Here is a 22,996-nt window from a genome sequence, read left to right as displayed (position 1 = left end):
ACCTATCCAGAGTGGCTCTCACACGTTTCTTTTGCAATAATGAGAGACATGGCAGAGGAATTGAGGGATTGGCAGAGGTTTCACAGTGAGATTTGTGAGCGTAAACCATGGAATGCTTAATATGGAGTTCAATGCCATGTATGTTGAAACTGCCCTTATGGGTGTATATGAGTTATAATTCTTATTACAGTCATATATCATCCACAGTCCTTGGAGCCAAATACCTTCTAATAGTATACTTCTTTGGTCGTTCTTGTCAATATATTAAAAATTAATCACTTGCACTGAGTCTGCTATGATAAACAAGACAACCTACATGTACCTCCTACAAATAAACTGTGTTCTGTGGTTCAATTCGCAATACCAGCTTTGTACTAGTAGCCCTGTGGTTTAGCAGCATTTTTTTTTTTTTGGCTGGATTTTCTTTTTTTCGCCCGCGCGCATTAGTTTTGGGGTCTCCAGAGGATGTCATCCATAAAATCAAGATGGTGTGGCCTAAAGGACAAAAAAAAACGGTTGCATAAGCCTTTGTCATGGAGAAAAGTACAAAGCATGTTAGAAGCTTAAACTTCTCACTTTTCTCATATTTCTGACCAAAATATACACAGAACAGTAGCTTCGTCGTTCTATTATCTATTCATCCTTCTTTTTGTATTCAGTAATCGTCTACATTCTCTTCTTCCGTTCTTTCAAGGAGGTTATATATTCTTTGTAAAGCCCGCTGCACAGTTCTTACCTGCTTTGCATTGCAAAGCACCTGACGTGACCTTTGATGACGTCACAAATCCAAGATGGCGTTCTTCTGTCCGACGAGGATTCTTGGCCGGAAGCGAAAGAAAGGTTTGTTTTCGTCCATTTCTACCGTCTTTTACCTTGGGTATGGAACACGTAGCACAAGCCGGAGTATTCTATCTGTGGTCAGTTTATTCGTGTGTTTTGTGATTTAAACATTTGATCATTTGTACGTGTGATTTCCGATGCCCGGTAGGGTCAACGTCCCGGTCTATGAACCAGTGAACTATATCAAGAACTTTACTGTATGACAAGATTTGTAAGGAACAGTCTTGTGTTAACGGTGAAACGCATTGGTTATTACAAACTTCATGTACTAGTAATCAACAGTCTTTAGAACGCCATAGCGTAACGATTAAGGCTGAAATATAATCTAAAGTTGGATGGGGGGGGGGGGGGTGCATGCCATAAGTTATCCATGTGTATATAATTGCATGCCATTCTCGAGTGCTATTTCTTCGAAAAAGAACGACAGATTAAGATCCTAGAGACGACAGCGTCGACCGTTCTTTGTCCCATTGTTGCCCAGAATTCCGAGGGACTTTTCAGCTTTGCGAAGCAATTTTAGGCGGGTCGCTGGTTTGTTTCAGTTCGCTGCACCGGTGTTACAGCTTTACAAAAACTTGAATACTTTATTCTCATTGTGTGAAGCCTACACTTATTTTGCAGTCTATCAGGGCGCCATGAAAGCGAACAAACCCGTTTAACGTTCCATCACACACAGAAGTGACAGACTTTCTCAGGAAAAGAATTCAGGGCGATCACACAAAAAACAGCCCCGTCCTTTCACTGTGGTTGTGGCGGGTCAGGATTTCTTTTGTGCGCGGTGACCCGTGTCGAATGCGGGAGTCGATTGGGGACAGGATCGGGATACGATAACGGTTAGCCTCGTAAGCAAGACATTTCAGGAGGCGTTTGTGCCTCGTAAGCAAGACATTTCAGGAGGCGTTTGTGAAGAAAGGAAAAGAGAGAAATGTCTACATACGTGTTGGCGATCATTGTATTGCATTGCTATATTGATTACAAAGAAAATCAGCATTGCCAGCAATTTAGAGTCCTCAGAGATTTGGCAGAAAAGGTGTCGTGCTCGGAGACCGGTCCTTCCAAGGAGCCTGACCTTTGAGGCTATATCTGATTTCACACTAGAAAGGCTTCTATGCTGTAGGTTGTGGTCTCCATGGACATAAATAGGAGATTTTAATATCCATTGATGCAGAATATACATGTCTGAGTCATGTTAGGTACAGGTCAACGGACTTTTAATAAAGTATTTCTGGAGGGAATTAGGCATTTTGATTGTGTCAGGAACATTTTTTCACTATAGAAAAACCATTGAGGAGAGCAAGAATGGTGAAAAGTCTCTTTTAAACAGAGTGGAGTTGAACTTGAGCGGTCACGCTGTTGTCAAAGAGGTTTCCAGTGCTTTTGTCCAGAAGTTATTAGGGATACACCAGTAATGGGCGTTTGGGGAGGTATTTGAAAGGGGTAGTGCATTTTTGTTGTTCTCCAGTCTTTGCTGACGTCTTTCCTTTTTCGATTCGTTCATTGAAGATATCACGCACCCACTCTATGAAGTCTCAAACCCAGACTTATGTATTCACAGGAACAATGTTTGTGATAGCCAGATAAGGGGTCAAAATGTGCCCAGCCTTTCGAGAGTAATAATACAATAATACATTTGTGCACCTTCATTTTCCCCTTTCCCAAGTTTTTATCTGAGTTCCAGTCTATATTTGCGCCAGTGGATGGGGAATTCAAACCTGATTCATTCTCGCTCCTAGCCGCCCCCTCAGAGACCGACTGTTCCCTAAGAGGGCTCCCATAGCGCCCTAGCCTAAGAGTTCGCAGACTCGGTGAATTCATGGGTCATTGCCAGTGTGTAGCCCTCGGGACTGTAACAGTATCGCGTTTCCTTCAGATAGAGTATTGGCTTGGAAAACTTCCTGCAAAACGTAACAACTTTGTGTCTTGATGTTTGGCTTTATCCAATTGACAATACATACGTGACATTAGTTACATCTTGGTGTATATCTTTACGTTCTTGCATATCTTACTATGAATAATGTTGCGAGAGTGCAGTTTCTAATTGTATTAGAATATTTGTCACGGTTGGAGGAATATTGGATCGTATGTCTAGCAGTAGACGAAGTCAGGAGCATGGTAATTAGCGCCGTGACAGTACCTCATTTAAGTGGCCGAAATGATATCCTTGTGAAAGTAGCGACGAGGAATGTATAATTTTCCTCACTCACTCACTCACTCACTCACTCACTCACTCACTCACTCACTCACTCACTCACTCACTCACTCACTCACTCACTCACTCACTCACTCTCTCTCTCACACACTCACTCACTCAGGCATGCAGTTGTTGTAGGTCCGAACCGCTCTCAGCTTTAAGTTGTTTAATGTATGTCTTGCGTGGTATTCCACGGCTTCTGTTTCCGTGATTTTCATGTTGCCAGACTATTGCCTTCATTTTCACATATTGTCACAATATAAATAGCATTTGTAGTTGTAATATAGTATCAGTAGAGAAAGAATACCAAGAGCTAACTTTGACTGCCTATTTTCCAACCATTGTTAATTTTGTATGAACTTCTTTCGTATTCCAGCGAGAGAACGACACCAACAAGTGAAGCCAGTCCCTGGTCGAATCACGGGTAGCGACAGCGTGGACACGCTGGTAAGGGTCGGGCTTGAGAAAGAACAGGGACTGAAGACAAACTCCCGCATGGTCGTCATTCGCAACTTCTCCCCCTGCGTAGAAGACGAACTCGACGTAAAACGCGGCGACACAGTCTACGTTTTATACACAGAAAACGATTGGATCTACGTTATATCACCCAATGGGAGGGAAGGTTTCATTCCATCCGGGTACTGCGCACCCGAAGGCACGAACCTTGACGATTTCGCCGACGACGGCTACTCGGCTTCCGACGGGGACTCGTTATCCTCCGGAATCCATCCGCCATCTTCTATCACCTCACAGACTTCGGAAACAAGCATGTTTAAGAAAGAACATATGGGGAAATACTTGGTGTTGTTTGATTTCGCGGCCAGGGATGAGAATGATTTGAACGTGGAGAGGGGAGAGTGGGTGACGGTTTTAAACAAGGAGGATCCGTTGTGGTTTTGGGTTCTAAGGGGGAACAATCAAGAAGGTTTCGTTCCTAGCAACTTCTTAAGTCCGGACCTATCCTCACAGCAGGTGTACACACCATTCTCAGGTATATTAAGACGTTGCAGAGAAATACATATCTATTTTATGTGCAGTCATGATGCGTTGTGGTCTAGGATCAAACGTTAAGGTCGCGACCATTCGTTGTCTATACTAGTGCCATAGGCCTTAAACTTTTGGCCTTAGAAATTCACATGCGCACTTGTAACTGTGAGCTGGATTATTGCTATGCTCTGTAAAGTATCTGATTACATCATGTCAGGAGTAGTTTGCATTTTATTTGGCCTTCTTTACGTCGTATCTTTAGTTTGCCTTCTAAGGGACGCGAAGATGTCCTTTTTGGCCCCAAGTTTGTATGTTTGTTTGTTGTTCCTTATCTCATTGATATACCGTTCTTCAGAGTCCGATGACCGCTTGTTAGACCACCCGACCATGCGGGCCCGCCTGCCCCTGACCCGGCCCAGGGGCACGGAACTCATCGCGCTGTACGACTACGACGCCAAGGCACCGGACGATCTCACCGTCACCCAAGGGGACTACCTGTACGCAGATCTGGACAATCAGGACCAGGAGGAGTGGCTATGGGCGTACTCTGCCGCGCAGAAGAAACACGGTTACGTACCGAGAGCGTACGCCAAGCCCCCTGCAATGACGGCTTTGTAGACGTTTCCATTAAACCAATCCTGCTCGATATGCATATTTTTGGCGACGCCTCATGGGTGGTGCCTTCTTTATAGTATCATTTAGAACATGTTTACTGATACCTTTCAGGACATACAACCAGCCTATCTGCATGTGTCCAAATTGTCTAACGCATTCGCTGACAAATTTATCTTTTGTACTTTAAGTTAAGTCGCTATATATTAATGCATAGAAAGCTGACTGTTTATTTTGTTCCAAACGTGCAAGAATTGATCCTACACTCAAGTAATTTTTGTAAAACTTTGTGTTGAATGTCTTGTCCTCGTGTTGCAATAAATTTGTATGTAGGGAGATTTAGAATAACAATTAACACACCTCACAGATATCAGCGTATAAACGCTGAACCCTCGGTTCGAAATTTCATATTTTTTCTGTTATCTCAATGCTTTGTTGTACTGATATTTTCAAATAACTATTTCAAAGGGTATCTAACGGTGATGAAATAGGTGAAGAAGTAAGACAAAATGGAATTCCCATTTGAAATAAAGGGGTCGAATGGTTCCGTTTGTGGGTATATATAACAATAGGGGTGTAGTAAAACCCAGGTGCTTACAATACTTACCTCAGATGTAGTGAACTAACCTATGGAACTCCTTGTTGTAACGTTTTTGTTCATGTAGCATTTTTTTGTGTTAACGAATATTTGTCGATTATTTTTATATATGTTGCACTGTATGTAGCACGTAGGCAGTGTTTTGCCGGAGTTGTCACTTTTGTATACCTCAGTATTAAAGACGTATATTTAACAAAAACAAGACGTTTGCGTTTTCAATATTCATCTGATGACAACAATCTTAGTACAGAATATACAACTAGTCGTCGAAACTGGATACATTTGCATAAATCTGTTTAAGAAAACTAATTAGCCGTTTTTTTACCTTCACCATGTAGTTTCTGGGTCTCTCACTCTCTCTTTGAAGAGTATAACTCAAAAAGTTGTGGATGTATCTTCATAACATTGGTATGTGTATAGGTCTGGACAGAACGAAGGATAAGGTCGATTAAGGGTCGCCTAGTTTTCTTTCTGAATCTGACCACGACATTTATATCTCATCTTCTGAATGGTATGGTATGATGTCGGGAAATAGCTTAGCTGGGGCAGTTTGTCGACGCACTTACTTTTCACATTGATGTAAAAAAAAATTCGTCACGCAATTGCAAAGTCCAGCAGACATTCTACAAAGCCTTAAGCTTAGTTTCAAAATGTGAGGTACCTAACGTGGATTCCGTTTAATCTGCACATGTTTGTTAAGTTTCAAACGTATATACAGTTAATTAAAGCGTGATACTTGCTCTTTCCATTATCAGAAAAAGGAAATTATCTTAATTTACTGATTCTTAAACTCCCCCCCTCCCCAAGAAAGAAGTCAATGGACGCAAACTTGTAGAAAATGTCACACTTGCTCTTACCTTTATTTCTATGCATTGAAAGAACAGCGTTGGCTACAAACACTTATTATACATTTACACCTGGATCCCGAATTCTACAAGCTCTTTTTTAAAACACCAAAACAACGTAGCACTATTCTTCTAAAATGTTGCAAAAGTTTCTGCAAAAACCGTTACAAAATCCTATGTTACAGTGTAACACTCTGTTGTTACCGAGCAAAAATTCACATGTACACCTGAAAAAGGCAATCTTTACGTACACGCCTCAGTACAGTACTTACTTATGGCTTACAAAAATTCCATATTTACATATACAAACATGCCACTATTTGATGTTCGCTGTGGTCGTTTTGCGTTGTTTTGGAGTAGATTGTCTTCGACTTAAGGCCACTATCAGAAATATCATCAGACGATCCATTGTCAAGGAGGAGGGTGGGGGGGGGGGCGGAGATATAGATAACAACCCAAAATTACTTTTAAATATTCACTCATATTTTTTGCGACGCCTCAGGGGTGTAGGCAATTTCATATTTCAAAACAATTACGAAATGACCCCAAAAATTCCGTCCGCATTGACAGTGAATCACCCCATGGTTTGCTGGAATTCACGTTTCCTGCAGTGGAATTTCAAATCCATGTCTCAACGAGTTTAAGTCAGTAGCTGTACGTCATACAAAATTGAAGCAATGTCAAATATAATCTTAGCTATATGGTACAAATATCTGTACAGTGGTTGGTGGAAATCCCAAGGTACTGGCATATACATTCTTGAGCTAACTTGCTGTCAAATTTCTCCCAACATTGTGAATAGAAAACATGTAAAATACGCCTCTTTACCAAATTAAGCTCCTAGTACTTTTGACTGAGCTCACCCGCTGTGATTTTGTGTTTCTGTTTTCACAGTACATGGACATTATCAAATCCCTGCGTTTTTTGGTTGGTCCCTTTAGGTCAAGGTACAAAAATCTTACAAGTACAAACGTCATGGAAAATGCCACGTACGTACACAGAAAAGCACCGTTCTGTTAGAAAGAGTGCGTGGTCACGTGAGAAAGGGTCGAGTCTCGCGGCAGCACGCGAGGGTTGAGGGTGAGCGACAGACTTCAAATCTGGTCAACAGATTCTCTGACACCATATAGACATATGTACATTCGAGCCCCACGAAACTAGTTAAAAATGGTAGATGCAACACAAAAGTAAATGTGTCTTGATTAATACAATTCCAAAAATGCCACCAAAAAGCTCATTTACCGACTAGTTAACAATATCCAGTTAAGTTAATTGCCGTATTTCTTAGCTGCATAAGCTTCAGATTTATCATTACACATTCTCATTTCTCAAACAAAACGTGCTAGTCATGTCAAAGCTCTAGATTATTCTCAAATAAAAGCATTATAAAAAGATTAACTGCTCAAAGCGTGTTTTCAAACTGCAAATATGTATAAAAATGTACTAAAATTTGCGAAATTATCAGTCTAAATGCACATGATCGTGAGCATAAAATTCTTTCACAGCTCTAGTACAAAATTTACCAACGTTAGGCACCATGATATTCAAAACAACAACAAACTAGCGACATATCAAATCCACTGGAATATCTATATACAATTATCAGCCATTCAAATGTTGACCTAGACTTATTTCAATCGTGCGTCTTGGGCTACGCACTAATGGAAATTATTCACATTTTGAATACAGCATAACATATAACAACAAACGGTGTTCGTGTGGATGCGGTAGAAAATTAATGGCAGCGGAATGCGTTGCCTTTGTATGCGTTCATTAGTGGACAGATTTGGTCTCGTTGTACATTATCTAATCGGGCTAACACAAGATATTAGATATGTATCAAATCTTGGTTGCATGAACTAGTTTTGTGTGCTTAAGTTTGGGTGGAAAATGTGATATAAATAACCGCGGACATGTTATGCGGTGCAAAGAAGCTTACTTGCCGCGTTTAGTATAAAAATAGCAGATCTTTATGCAAAAATGATTGCACATTCGTTTTGTTTGTAATTTTGTGGGACAAGCGGTCAGATGAATATGCTGTATTCTTTGGTAATTTTTGAAATTTTTATTGTTATTTTTGTCTGTTTCCTTGTACATGAAGCTAGCATGACGATGAAATGTAAAACTACTTGTCCCAATATTCAAAATGTGTTCAGAATGTAAGAAATATTGCGATGTGTACATCCGATGTCATTTTAATAGACACTCCTAAATAGTCACGTTTAAAACGATTCTTGTGCATTGTCACATTTGCTAAGCTTAACGAAGAAAAAGTACCACTTTTATGATTGGTGACTGGGTTTAAAAACACCACAGTCATGGATATTTTCGACCAATCAAAATCACTGACTTATTTTCTTTGTGAAATGCAGTGAAAGATATGTCGAGCCAGTAGCCAGCGGTATAAAGATCTCTGACAACAGACGAGCAAACATGTCAAACGTCTCCCACAAAAAACAGTTCTACTTCTACTTATGCTAGTCGTCTTCACTCTCCCCCTCGTTGAACATGTTGGCGAGTTTGGAGAACCTCGGTCCCCAGTCGTTCAAGTAGTCGTAGTTCTGGTCGCCTCCGGAGCTGCTGGAGTTGAGGGAGCTGAGGGACCCTGCCAGCGAGCCCTCCCCCTCGTCCTCGTACGGAATGAACTCGTCCCGCGCGCCCAGATTGTCTCCCAGCTCCTCGTCGTCTAGTCTGGTGTCGATGAACTCACCAACGTCGTTAGAGTCAGGCACCTGGGGGGGAGGGGCGTATTTGAGGTTATACACCTGGGAAACAGACTCACTCAACAGGCAACACGAACTCTTGGAGGACTCTTGGAGGCAACAATGCTACACGGCGGTCAGGACTTTTGAGGCCAGACTTGTTACCCACGCGAAAGAGAGGAGAGCTGTCAGAAAGGCCAGGCAACTTGTTACAGGACTGCATTCACACATGAGAGGAATGGGAGAACCAAAATTCTGAACACGTTTATCTTGTAACGTAGTGATCACCACTAGTATGAAGAGAGCAATGGTGAAATGTACACTCTCTGGTTGCCTGGTCAGAACAGCTGTAGATAGACATGGGATAGACATCTCCTTTATTGATACAGTACATAACCAAATACAGAGATGAGGAGTGGCCCAGCCCTAGGACCACCTGTGGAAAGTCTGAACCATCTTTCTGTTGTTTGAGCTTTAACATATCGCAACATCTGAATGTTCTCCCAGTACTCTAACGAAGTAGGTGATTATTTAGATACCAGGGTTAGCCCTTTGTAATAGCCTTCGGCTAGTTGGGTAGCCCTGGCGGTACTTTTTCTACAGCCAAAGAAGTAAATCAAATAAAGTAGGTGATATCGAACCTTGCTTGTGGGAGAGGCCCTGGTCATGGTTGCGTTCTGCCGCAGCGCCGTGATGTCATACGCCTCCTGATCCTCCTCGCCGTACCCCTCCTCCTCGTACTTCACGATGTTCTCGCGAGACTCCGCGTCGGCGCTGATGAAGTTCCGGCTGGCCTTCTTCTTCTCCCGGGTGTAGCGGCGGCGGAAAATGGCGAACACGATCACGAGGACTAAACAGAGTGCAAGAAAAATCACTTTAGGGCACACAAGAGTCTGACAAACAAACAAACACAATAACGACGGAAACGAGCGAAATAACTCTACATTTTCAAATGACAGCATGTCTCTTGCTTGTCCGTAAATAAAATTTTTGTGAAATTCATTTGAAGAACTATTTTGAAAGACGTAAATAAGTCATGAGTTAAGTTTTGCTGGGAGTTTCATGGTTTTCATGCGTCACAACTTTAGTGTCCTGGTGGTATTGTATTGTAGTTAAATAGTTGAATTGGCTGCCGTTAAAGAATTGAAGGAAACCTTAACTAGACTGCAGTATCTACAGAAGTATACATGGACAGGTTTTCATGTTAACATGACGGTAGATAAATCAAAATCCACAAAAGGAAACAAGATGGCAATAGCATGACGTCAAAATTTGACTTGGCGGCGCCCACGAATGCCGACGAAAACACTTAAGAATTTGCTATCGCAAACTTGTAATGAAACTGCAACTTACTGAGTAGGATCAGAGCACAGACGCAGATGGCCACCAGGGCGAACGGAGTTAGGCCGACTGGTCCGGTCACTCGGAGCGCACCGCAGTCTTTCCCTGCGAGAAAACGGACACGTTAGAAACAATCAAACAAACAAACAATGGTGCAGATAAAGGCAGCGGGAATTTATAGTGTAAAAGCTAACGCACTGCATATTGGTATGATTCGCGGGTTTATGCCAGCAATATCGAAGTAATAAAAAAACCCTGAAGAAACTAGAATTTAAAATGATATACTAGTAGGCTAACTCCCAAGACAGCGCCAAAAATAGATATTTTGAATACTGAATATGGGGTAAGTTCACATATAAAGAATGAAAGAAAAAGCGTTCTGAAATAGTTATATAGACAAATAAGAAAGAAACATACTGTTGAGAATCCTAGCTTCCGGATCGTCTGCGCATGTGCAGTTGAATCCTCCGATGAAGCTGTAACAGGTGCCGGGATCGCAGGGGTTGTTTGCGCAGTTGTCAATCACGTTACGGCACAGGTAACCGTCGTACCCTACCTTACAGGTGCACTCGTACGACCCCACCAGGTTCCTACACGTGCCGACAACGCAGTTGTTCGGGAGGCTGTAAAAGGTATTTGAGGTTTAATGTAGTCTCTACCAGACTGACTATTCCGGCTATATGAGAATATTTGCCAGGCACGGAAAGTTTGGCCACCATAGGTTTTCATTTGCAGGCGCAGTCAGATGTGAAACTTCCCGTGGACTGAAATTCCTCGCCAATCATTCCTTTTTTGACGAATTAAACGATCCTTTACTCCCGTAGGAAGGCCTGACGGAGGCTAGGTTTTAAGAGTGTGTTTTGACCGTAGTCAGCTTGGAGCACCGCCTTTGACCTTCTGCTAGTACTACAACATGTACTTCTAGACCGTGATATTGAGGCTTTGCATCTTTGTATGTTGTCAGTTGCCACCCACTTGACTTACATGCTACCGGTTATACTAAGTCACATTTCTAAACTGATACCCCGGCCGCGGCGGGCAGTTTACAGGCTATTTTCCCCCCAGACTTGATCAAACACAGCGATACAAAAAGACACCAGAAATCTATCTCGCTGTCTCACCTGCACTCGTCTACGTCATCTTCGCAGCTCACGCCCGTGTAGCCCTGAGGACAGGTGCAGTTCCTCCCGGAGATGCTAGGGGTCGGGGAGGTGCCCTCGAGGCAGGTGCCGCCATTTTGACACGGGAAGTTGTAGCAGTTTCGTTCAGTGTCGCAATTCACTCCTACAAAAAGAACATCATGTATGGTTAGATGATATAGAGAAACATCATCAGAACACAGCCATCTTTACAACATTTGAGAGTGTATTCTTTCTTAACTCACGCTCTCACACACGCTTTCACATCTCTCTTTAAGTACCTTGTCTGTTTTGTGCGACATTACCCAGTATTGCCTTATCATATTTTACTAGCCGTTGGCCAAGAACTTGCAGACATATACTGATATTTTTACATTTTTCTACCCCCTCACCACCATCATACCTGGTGCACCCCAATCTGACGATCCACGGGGAAACGTGACAAATTAGAAAGAAAGAAGGGTGAGTAATGAGAGAATTGATGTTAGTACAAAATCTATGTCTATCACGTACGTACAAAAAGCTACGTCTACACGGGATTGAGATAAATGCGCTCATGCCAGACCCACCGCTTGTGTACATCATGCAATGACCCTGTCCTACCGGCCTACGATACGTCATTCTCGCCGCGTTTGTCACCAACCAATCACGTCGCCGCCAACAGGCAAGAGACAACGTGATTGGCTGGTAACTTATCATCAAACAACAGGAGAGCCAATGGGAGAAGTCTCTGATTGGTTAACGACATGAGAGAGGGTGTCTGATTGGTCAGTGCTAACGGAACGAGAAGGACTGCTCGTAGGCCGGTGCACCAGGATCGTAGCTTGACTGATACACAACTAGCAGGCATAGCACGACAGGATGGAATGAGTGGGATTCAACAAAATCGATAGCAAAGTTTCTAAATACCTTTGTACTGTGGGGGGCACTGGCATCGGTAGGCGTTCTCCAAGTTGAAGCAGGTCCCTCCGTTCTGACACGGGTTTGATTGACACTCGTCCACGTCGATACAGACCAGTGTGTCCGCCCCGGGAGTCTGCTCGTTCCACCCCGGTTTGCACTCGCACACGCCCAGGCTGCACCGCTGTCCAACACCTGTACACTCCTTAAACAGGCAGGTGTCGAGCTCGTGGCACTGGTCAAAGGTGGTTTCCCTGAGGAATAACGGTCAAACCATACAGTTAAACCATTGGCATTACAGGTGCTTCATCATTTCTCTGTCATTAAAACAGCTCGTCAATAATACAAAAAGACAGCACAATGATAACATTAACGATTTGGAAAAGGATGACCCATACCAACTATACCCAGAATCATAGAAATACTCACTGGGCGTTTCTATAATGTTTCAACCTTCTTAATTTCTCTTATTTTCCCGTTGCTCCAGACTTAAGATATATCAAATGCAATTGATTGGAAAAGCAATGGTACACGAAATAAGGTAACGTAAGGAGTTTGGTTCAAGCTCTCACCTGCTCTTCATGGTTTTAGTCTTGAAGTCGATCTGATCGGCGGTTAATGCTACGCCACTGTAGGACACGAAACGGAATTCCTCCATGCAGCCCCTCAGTGACTCGGTAACTTCGATGTACTGCTTGGCGTCGGTTGTCAGGTCAGTGGCTGGGTTCTCGATGCCGCCGACATATAAGGAGTTCACGTTGAGCGAATGGGCAGCATCCGCTCCCTCTCCTGTGTAATGAGAATAGGCAGCAACCACGACATCATCAGTAACATTGTTTCTCTCTCGAGATTCACGAAAGTTTCTTCCAAATTAACATACTAGTACCAGTAGCGTGTATTTTGGAATTATTGTGACAAATTTCTACTACACCACCCCTGGTATCAATTCTCTTCTGATGCCGGTTCTGCTTTCTTTTCTCGTCTGAAAGCCATTCGATTGGTTTGCAAATCGTCCATTGAAACATAACGAGATCTCGTAAGATCTCGCGAGACGCAAAAAAGTTGACCACGAGATCTCCCAAAATCTCGTCACGAGACTTTACCTTGGAAGGTGACCAGGGCAATGGTGTTGCCTGCGCGGTCCTTCATGGTGGCGGTGTTGGCGTCACGTTCGATGAACAGCTCCTGTTCTTCTCCGTCGTTAAACGAGTTGGCGGACACGTAGCTTTCATCCGCGCCGCTTCCCTGGAGTTGTAAAGAGGAACTTTATGATGCGCCAAAAATAGTTACTCAAGCAACTGGATAAAATCTTAAAACAATCAGACGTTTCAGACAGTATCCGCTATCTTTCGTCAGTGACTACAGAAGGGCTGGTAGAACTAGGTTTTATACCGAAACTCTGAATAGATATGTTAATGATGGTAACTTTATGATGATGTATTGAATGGTCACTGAGAAGCTCTTGGAAAGTTTATGCAAAGCACTGGATTCGGACTGGTTTTGTTAGAGCAGATCTAGAAGAGAATTCGAAGAAAAATACTATAAAGACATACCTTAGTGTTAAGCCTCAACACAGCTTTTCCATCCTTGAGGTAGACCACTAACCAGGCGGGACCTCCGAAGTAGAAGAGCAGGCCGTTCTGAGCCCTGGAAAGAAAATACGGAAACTCATTATCTGCTGGATGACAATCAAAAATTTAACTCGAAATACCGGAATATGCTGAACATGATCTTAAGAAGCTGACACACGGTACTCGGTGTACGCCGACATAGCGGTTTGGAAAACAAAAAGCAGCAAACAAAAAGCAACAAGAAGAAAAGAAATGGAGAAAGCGGAAAAACTAGGGGAGGAAGAAAAAGAAAGGAAGAAAGAAAGAAAGAAGGAAAGAAAGCAAAATGCACCAATGTAAGTAAATTGCAGTCTTACTTTGTCCTGAACTTGAAGCTGATGATTGTTCCTGATCTGGGCTGAAGGTCAGCTTCAACCTTCATGAATGACCTTGAACTTCTCAAGGTCGCGATGGAGGGCGGGGCACAGATAGGGCACGTCGGGACGTCCTGACCCGTGCTCTCTGTGGTGGACTTCAGGTCAACTTCTCGTGATGGAATCCCAACACGCAGGTAGGAGAGGCACACGATCGGGTAGTTGTACAGACGATCGGATTGTAACTGTGGACAACAAGAACAAAACACTTTAACACGGAAGTCTAAACGATTGGAGTATGCAGTATTAGGGGCGATGTTTACATTGTCATTACTTTTGGATTTCTTTGCATACAATGTTTCCGTTATGCTGATCTCTGACTTCTTCCGCTTACTTTTACGTCAAGGGACTAGGTAGGTAGGTAGGTACAGTAGGTACATTTGATTTTGCATAATTTTCTGTTTACCAATTGTATAAGTTTTTGTTATCTACAGTTCATTTATTTTATCATGTAAGTGGACTCCAGGTAGAATAGTGTTTCTCTATGTAACACTAATGGAGATCTCACATGTCTCAATGAAACAAACTTCTGTATCGTCACTTACCCGCAAGTCATTGACATCTTTGTACCCGCCGATATAAGTGTTCCCTCTGAGGTTGGCGTTCGAAAAGGAGAGTTCTGGCTGCACATCCGTTAGCACCGACAAGGGGGCGTTATTTCCGTTGATGACCGCCCTCATCTGACCGAGATGGTGTTCCTTCATGTTGGTGATGACGATTTCGTGAGTCTGGTTCTGCTGCACTGGCGGGTTGTTCTCGTCTCCTACGAACAACTGCGAATGCAAGAGACATTCTCAGGGTGACTCGCAACTCACACATAATTTGTTTGTATAAAAGATGCCCCGTTCTATCTCCACACTACTGATTGTGATATTCAATAACGTTCATCCACACCATCGCCGATGTGTTTTTTAAACGCCACACTCTTATTGGTATTGTGGTTTAAGTTCTGTCTTCTCTCGTTGGATACATATTTCTGTGTCTTAGAAACTTTAACATACCTCAAGAAGTTGCCCACTGAGAGAAGCCTCTATGTATATCCGGCCGTTGAAAACACCCATCGCGAAGAAATCCTGGTTTTGTCCGGCCTGGTAGATGAGCAGTCCTCTCTGGTTGCACGCTTTGAATTTCATCTCCAACTTGTCCTCTGCGCCCGCTAGGACTGGGTTTGCAGACAGCTCCCATTTCATGAAACCGCCCTTGTCCACGAAGATTTCCGAACTCGCCAAGTTTGCTATCACCAGTAGTAAAACTGGAAAAACAACAACAATGTCTTTAGATATACTAGTTGAAGAATAGTAGCAGAAACATTTCAATGCAAAAGATTTTTCTTGTGAGGCGACAACCTAAAACGGGATAGCAACATAAACCAGAGAACTGAAAATGAAGCAAACTTTTGCGGAAGCAATTATGAAATACTCGTCTGTATATACATGTAACTCTATAACGCAAAGATCATGGTTTGTGCAATTCTTCACACAACCGCAAGATGTCGCTTGAGCTACATCACTGACAGGCACTAAGCTGCCATGGAAACTCTTATCTTCCTCAGTAAGTTCAGATTTTACGTCAGCTAAGCATTTACTAATTTAGTAAAATCGAGATCAGTTTAATTCTGCGTTGAAGCAATAGAAAAAGGATATACCAGGATCTGGAAGCATTCTCCTGAATGGACCAATGAGTGAATGTTCAAAAGGACTAGAACAAGGCATAACACAAACGTAGTCCTCTCAGCTTAGCCATGACCCTTACGACCTGCCCTGTTAACAAGTTATTATCGTAAGAATCAGGAGTAATGCAGGCGGGGAATGTACCGGCGCGGGGGAGACTCAGGATTTGTAAACCAGACTGCCAACACCCTCACGAGACATAACCCAGCTGTTCGCTTGTAGCTATGGGGCCTTGCATGAGGGGAAAATGTGTACGTTACTCGTTCATCGATTCTTTTCTATAACTAATACAGTTTGATATTAATAGTATCCTAGTAGTGTATTTTACTTCATTTTTGATTGATTGAATTATTAAATGAATGCATGAATGGCTATCAAATAAAACTAATTTTTGGGTGCTATGGGTCCTTGCATGAGGGAAAATGTGTACCCCTTCATCGAATCTTCTACCATAACTAACAAAGTTTGAGATGTGTTGCATCTTCTTTTTCAAAAACATTTCTTAATGATTAATTGATCCCTGGTAGTCAAATTAATCAAACTGATGATTCATGGAGATAACTTGCAGCAAATAGTCATCTATTTTTCTAATGAGTCTAACTTTTGCACGGAAGTTGCTTATTTTACAACTGCCATTCTATTGCTTCCTCTATGACGTATTAAAGTGACGAAGTAGAAAATTAAAGCCTAGTCATACAGGAAGTACCCGCCATTTTTTTCAAACAAGTCGGAAGATGGTATTTTGTTCGCGTCAGTTGAATTGAAAGACCAGTAATTAAAAAGGAAAGTGTCCCATTGTGTAAGATTATAAGTTGTGATAAGATGACAGAGAGTCCATAGATAGCTTTCGTTTGCGGTCAACGATGGGTAGTTGAATATGACACAGAAAGTAAACACAACTTCGTGTGGAGTGGTAGGTCTAAAATACCCAAGGTTTTATCTATAAACACAGCAGTTATCTTGTATCAGTCGTACCATGTGAACTTTTGCTGACATTTCTTGTCTTCTTAACCTAACATTCGACCTCAAAGTCTAGCCGTACACTCGCGGCCATACACATGAATGCGTTTACCTTTTCTAGCGCGCCTTTTAAGCTAAATCCTCCACTCTTGTCGAAAAAAATAGCCGCATTATGCAATTTCACGGTAGTTTTGTCCGTTTTTACAGTTGAGCCGCTCGTGGGTGATTGGATTATGGAGTTCAGAGGCCACCGTCCTTGCTGGAGCCGCCAGGAATTTAATTTCTGGTGAAACCATTACTCTCTGTAAGCCCCGCACTTTTAATGGCGACTTTTCAGAACATTCAGTTGACAGCATGTGGTTTAAAACCTTTGCTGAATCTTTTAAAACAGCCGTTCTGTTGATGGATTTATTTCTGGCCATTCAGTAAAAAACGTTACATTTCTAAAACGTATCTTAATAATACCAAACTGAAGCGTAAAAAGCCTGTTGTACCCTAACATCTGTTGTCCTGTATCTTACCAAGGTCCAAATGATGTATACTCTATATCTCCCCAAGTTACTGCTATCACAGTGTCACCTGGTGTATTTTCTTTGTGTGTTATTGTCGTTTTTCCTCAAAGATAACAGGGTTATTTACAGAGTTCGTATAGTTATCTAGACTCTATTTATGGCCTTATTATATAGCAGAGTTCAATTCGAATCATCAGAGGGTCCTTTTTACATCGTACAAAACTTACATCGTCAAGTTAAGTAATTATTGGCCTTGGATTGCGATTCAATCACGATGTGTACCTTTTTCTATCAGTCTGAAGAGACCCAAATCGTAGGAATGCATGCTACAGGCCATTTCAGGAAATTGATTCTCCAAAACATTTGCCACACGGAGATAAACATCTGCCCGACTAAAGACGGGCAGAAAATGACGCGGCATTCCTGGCGTGGGTCAACCCTCGATCGCCTGCTGCAGGTTTAAAACACGCCCTAATTACAACCCAAATGACTCCGAGCAGCGCTCAAATGACCGTGAAACGGCCCCAACATTCCCAACCCCCAACAATTACCGAGGGGCTTCATGTCGAGAGAGTTCCCAGGGTGACTGTGGTATAACCTCGGTCTCCAGTCTCCCCAGAACTTCAGGCCGGGATTCCTCGACACTGTAAGCTTCTATCCCCGCCTGGTCAACCAAGCCCGCCTCGGTGATTTTGCTGTTGCTAGACTAGAGGGCTTTTCAGGGGGACTGAGGCAAAATTTCTTTGGGGTTGTGTTGGACCTTGCGCTTAGGAGTTGGCCTTTGTTAGTTTTTAGGCCCTGACAACAGCCTGGCTTCCAGGTTATGTTGTATACAATGACACCGAAGCACCAGAGAAACCATTTGTGTTCACATTGAAGCCGCTTCGTTATTGTGAGAGTTTGAAGTGTTTCTGATTGAAGCCGTATGCGTGTAGCACTGGTGTATTGTCAGGAGTCTGTCATGATGATTCAGCTGTACAGCCATGCCGTCTACAACGTGATATTCTTACTTCATTTAGCTGTATTCAAACCCTCCCCAATCGAGTACGAGGATATCAAAAGGTCTGGCAGAATCGGTAGTTAAGATTGCGATTGGAGTCTCAAACAGCATATTGTATTCTTTGCCTGAAGAATCGCCGATTTTTCTACATCGCAGTCTCTACCTTTCCATATAGACTTTTTCTGTTGTCCTAAAACAGTGGTATTTTTCTGTTAGTCTGTTGATATATCTAGATATGTCTAACAGACTGAGAAGCAGATCATAATTAGATACTAGTAAAAACAATATAAGAAATTTTGTACTAGTAATCTTTTTTTCCATTCAACTTCAGTAAAGTGTGTAAAATTTTCGTCACCATGACATTGGCTGTGATTGCAATGTAGGTATTTCCAGACATTATAAAGGAATCATTTCCAGTCTAGTCTGGAATTTAAACATAACCGCCCCTTGTTTTCTGGACCAGACGTCGAGACGACCATTGTAAATCAACACAAAGAAAGGCATTGAAAAACTGTCTTGCATTGTCAAAGACTAGTTCGACCACTTTGTGCACCCCAGGCAAAATCCCATAGTCTTCTTCCCACCGCAAAGCATGACAGGATGACGTCATTTCTGTGGTAACACCTGCAATAATAACTGTCGTCTGATGTGACCTGTTCTGTGTAGGACTGACATGGCGGCCATAATTTCAGGACAAACATTTTCTAAAAGCAACTGCTGAAAAGACAAGAAAGGATAACTCAAGCACACAAAGAAGCTTCGTCATAATATCTAAGACGAGATTTGAACCCCTCCTATTCGTTGAAGTAAAAAATTGGTCAATGAAGGACTACAAAATAGATTGGGATCGCCTACTTTGTTTATCACCTTTTCATACTTCAAATGTTGCACACGGACCGCACAATCACAAAAGAGATCTCTCGACTGTTGTCGCCTGGGGCGACCGACGGTTCAACCACCTATACAAGATGGCGTCCCCTGACCCCTCTATTGTTCCCTGGGCTACAATCATCAAGAGAGAAAAATATCCTAGCGTCACAACAGATGTTTGAGCTAAAAGCCGTGCGTTTGTCGAGGAACGATTGTACCCTAACCTAAAATTCAACCTAACGGACGGACGGCGCATAGCTAACGTCCACATGTGTGACGCAACATCCACGCTAAAAGCATTCTTTCCACTGGCTAATTTGACATCTGTCAGGGTTTTGAATCGGTGGGTTAAGTATTCCTTCCCTCGGAATGCATTAGCGTCATAACTGGAACACATCGGTATGGAACCACGGGTAAACAAGGCTTCGACGCTCGAGTTTTTCTTAGTCTGTTCAAAAGTACACACTTCTCATTTGTGAACATAAAAACAGGGGTATTGCTAAAACAATGGAATCAAGCAGCGCCAGTGAAGTTCTTTTAAAAAGATACCGTCCTCTGTTTTCAGTGTTTCTTTCTCAAACTTTTGGTACATTTCAAACACATGAAAGGAAACTTATTTTAGTTACAGGTATATCCTTGGCAGGTAGGATAGTTCCATGTAAGACTATGGGTATATTTTGATACCATTCACTCCCCGTTGGTCCTCGCAAATATATTCCCACGAAAATGTTGCACATGTTTTTACGCCATTTTTCATGTGATAAGACTTTAAATGAGGTCAAACACTAGATTTTTTCTCTCACCCTAGGAAATGCAGCGATGTAATCTCTTGTATATAACTGACCATGATTTGATTTTCTCCCAGATTAAAAGCTTAGAGCTCCCCGGGGTCTGGCCAGTATATCAAATGTCTGACAAGCGTTGATTTAAAATCCCATATTTGAAAAAGTCTGTTGGCATAAAATAAACACTGAAACCAAGCTGTCATTCATTATTACGAGTGTGTTGACCAACGTACCGGTGGAAGGGAACTTAATTTTGTTCCTTTTACCAAGGAGGTCCTTGCTTTTACTTAAATTGGCCACCCTAGAAGTGTCTGACAGTCGAGGACGAAGATGATACAGAAAAAATTAGATCTGTCCCAAGATGTCGTTCGTGTTTTTTTTTCAGGAGATCGTATCAAGGCGACCGTGGTAAGCGCGGATCAAAATACGCCATATTCTTCCCGCCCTCCCTCCTTTCATAACACCACACTGAGCAGGCTTTTAACACCATATTGAGGATGCTGACATAAAAACCTCACATTTTTTAAGAGCACTTTGTGGGTAAGATGATCTCTATTAATGCAGGCACTTGGCATATCATGCATTTGGAGTAGGGGGATAGTTGACCATTTCGTCCGAACCGATCGCCATCAGGACAGACTCTAAAACCTCTCACGTCGCCCATCTCTCTAACCAGACCCGACAACTGCCCTACTATCTCCATCTGTATCACCATCTCTGTGTACACAAGGAAACGAGGGGCGTCTCTCTTGGGTAATATCGAGTTTTAGCATCGTCCTGATCCACCGGGGTAGATAAAGTAGGGGCAGTCTATTATCACACTTCGCAACTACACGATTATTGGCCTGGGCAGCAGGTGCTGAGACGAGTTGACACTACAAAACACGAAGTGACAATAAACTACATGCCCCCCTCCCCACCCACAGAATCTATTAGTAGTATGGACAGGGGCAGTAAGAAAGTTTCACTACGATCAATATTGATGTACTGTTATGAAATCTTTTACGATGTTTTGAATCGCAACCGCGGTGTTTGTAGCAGACTAATCGCTTCTTGACAGACAATCCTAACCTCTATCAATAAATATGAATTTTTAACAGCGCTTTCAGATTCTAATAACGCAATTACAAACTATGGACACAGCCCGTCATTAGGAACTATGATCAGAATTCTCCCCGGAGAATGTAATAACGCTTTAAAGCCATCATCACAGCACAGCACCGCCATAGTATGAGTGCTTTACAAACGGTTAGAATACCAAGTTATGATCAGAATACGCACGATGCTCTTCAGCTATAACCGTAGAGTTAGCCTGGATGCCAGCCTAGTTAGGCTCGCATCCGCCCGGTAGAGACTGTTGGAGTGACCGTAAACATAACCAGCATGGTACCCAGGCTAATCTATAGAGTACCATGTTAATGAAATAATCTGGAGGAATTTTTCTAGATGATTCGAAAGTTTTTTTGGGATGAAATTTTTATAGAAAGGTAATTGCAAATGATTCGAATTTTGTATTGTGTCTTGAATGTTGTAACGCTAAATTGAAATGTATTCTATTTCTTGTCACGACGAAAGTATGACTAACAGGGGCCATAGGATGGCTGAATAGATTGGGGGTCGAACCCGTGACTTCTGCTTATCGAACGCTAACAAGAACGCACCACCTGACGGTGATATATATACCAGTCCCGTGGGATCTCGCAACCTTTTCTGTCACGTTCTCCTTTATTTGGTCGCAGATGAGGACACAGAATCACAGAGCGTAACCCCGACCTAATAACGACAAGTCATCTCATCGTGCAGCGCATCAGTCATACTGATTATGACCAAGGGACCGACACAGGCGATTGACCCATATTTTTGCATAAAGTCGCGTGTGTCACAGTGGCTAGTAGTGTGGTGTGGATTCATTCATGCGATATAAAACATGTTAGAAATGTTCTCAACAACCGCCAGGCAGGGAACCCGCTACGAACAAAATATACAAGGGCCAATTCGCACGAAAAACAAGCAAATATTTCAAATGAAACAAAAAATTCCCTGATAGATTTGAAAAAAAAGATTGAGGCCTCAACAACTGGTCCGGTATGGGGAGCTTATCCATATTGAAGACGACAATAGGACTGAATAAGGCAGCTTGTCGACGACAACCCGTTCTTCAATCACACACCACTAATTCACATTCCGGACAGACACCATACCTCAAAGGATACTATCCTGATATCTTAAGAAGATCCTCACACTAATCTTAAGGAGCACTGTTGTCCTTAAAGATGCGCATGCCTTCAGCTACGCTGAGTAAATACTAGGAGAATAGATAAGAGTATTGATGACAGAAGCGTTACATACGCACATTGACTCCACAAGTCAAGATGTCAGAACAGCATTAAACGCAACGTACCTATCGTCCGCTCCATTCTGTTGTGTAGCACAGCGTTCAGAGATGAACCTTTACTCCACGGATGCGTTAGAGCGTACTGACAGAAGGGTAGGACGAATTTCATGGTCCTAAGTCTGACCGGAAGCGACGAGTGCGGACGGAACTTGTGAGGTAACCGGCCTGTGGCCTCGCCGCTATTGTCATGCACACCCCCTCAACCGAGCAGCGCGGACTGACTCACTGACTCACGGTGAAAATTTCATTATTCTGATGGAATTGGCCAGATTTGGTAAGTGAGTCCCCTCTGAATGCGTCCCGACAGGAAGCTTTTCTCGCCTTACTTCACATCCGACGGCTAGAACTAACGCAATTATGGAAAGCATACAGTTTGATACTTTTCTGCTTTGTGTTGTCGAGGAATGCCCCCTGAGCCAGTGGTTGCGTAGCGAGCGCGGCGAACGCTCAAAGAATCCATGTGAGCAATTCTAAATGGGCCATGTCACACACACACGCATACATACACAAGCCGTACAGTCGAAATATAAACGTGCACAATTCTTGTTGTATAGATATACCCTCGGCGTTTTAAGCCGCATCATCTGCTACTGTATTTACTGTGGACGGAGCCGTGGTTATCTTTATCACGGGTTTGTCTGGACAATACATTATACGGGGGTTCT

At 42.7% G+C, this 22,996-nt stretch overlaps 2 protein-coding genes across 3 annotated transcripts in view; one reads left to right on the top strand and one right to left on the bottom strand.

The window, feature by feature from the left end:
- The first annotated feature begins 703 nt into the window (after positions 1-703).
- Positions 704-5,416, top strand: LOC136435361 (SH3 domain-containing protein Dlish-like). The gene is made up of 3 exons (XM_066428852.1): positions 704-840; positions 3,408-4,022; positions 4,374-5,416. Exons 1-3 carry the CDS (start codon positions 792-794, stop codon positions 4,634-4,636), a joined length of 927 nt encoding a protein of 308 aa, XP_066284949.1. The 5' UTR covers positions 704-791; the 3' UTR covers positions 4,637-5,416.
- Positions 5,417-6,057: 641 nt separating this feature from the next.
- LOC136431602 (uncharacterized) overlaps positions 6,058-22,996 on the bottom strand; it is a 30,674-nt gene continuing 13,735 nt past the window's right edge. The window contains exons 1-13 of one of the 2 annotated variants that reach the window (XM_066422944.1): positions 22,338-22,476; positions 15,141-15,391; positions 14,685-14,912; positions 14,083-14,324; positions 13,709-13,802; positions 13,259-13,400; positions 12,728-12,944; positions 12,165-12,409; positions 11,238-11,400; positions 10,534-10,739; positions 10,129-10,221; positions 9,417-9,625; positions 6,058-8,805 (exon numbers count right to left, since the gene is read on the bottom strand). In XM_066422944.1, the coding sequence (XP_066279041.1) occupies positions 8,551-8,805; positions 9,417-9,625; positions 10,129-10,221; positions 10,534-10,739; positions 11,238-11,400; positions 12,165-12,409; positions 12,728-12,944; positions 13,259-13,400; positions 13,709-13,802; positions 14,083-14,324; positions 14,685-14,912; positions 15,141-15,391; positions 22,338-22,440 (2,448 nt within the window). In that variant the 5' untranslated portion in view covers positions 22,441-22,476 and the 3' untranslated portion in view covers positions 6,058-8,550. Of the gene's footprint in view, positions 8,806-9,416; positions 9,626-10,128; positions 10,222-10,533; positions 10,740-11,237; positions 11,401-12,164; positions 12,410-12,727; positions 12,945-13,258; positions 13,401-13,708; positions 13,803-14,082; positions 14,325-14,684; positions 14,913-15,140; positions 15,392-22,337; positions 22,477-22,996 lie in introns of those variants that run through there. The other variant, XM_066422953.1, reaches the window with a different exon arrangement.

This window comes from Branchiostoma lanceolatum, chromosome 1 (genome assembly GCF_035083965.1).
Source record: "Branchiostoma lanceolatum isolate klBraLanc5 chromosome 1, klBraLanc5.hap2, whole genome shotgun sequence".
Lineage (NCBI taxonomy): Eukaryota > Metazoa > Chordata > Leptocardii > Amphioxiformes > Branchiostomatidae > Branchiostoma > Branchiostoma lanceolatum.
Note: the sequence above shows the minus strand (reverse complement) of the source record. Positions and strands in the feature narration are given on the sequence as shown.

What these genes read in the sequence shown, in the direction of transcription:
- LOC136435361 (XM_066428852.1), top strand. Translation starts at nt 792, where the DNA reads ATGGCGTTCTTCTGTCCGACGAGGATTCTTGGCCGGAAGCGAAAGAAA. An exon ending in TGGCCGGAAGCGAAAGAAAG is followed by an intron (nt 841 to 3,407) that starts GTTTGTTTTCGT and finishes TTCGTATTCCAG; the next exon opens with CGAGAGAACGACACCAACAA. An exon ending in GGTGTACACACCATTCTCAG is followed by an intron (nt 4,023 to 4,373) that starts GTATATTAAGAC and finishes ACCGTTCTTCAG; the next exon opens with AGTCCGATGACCGCTTGTTA.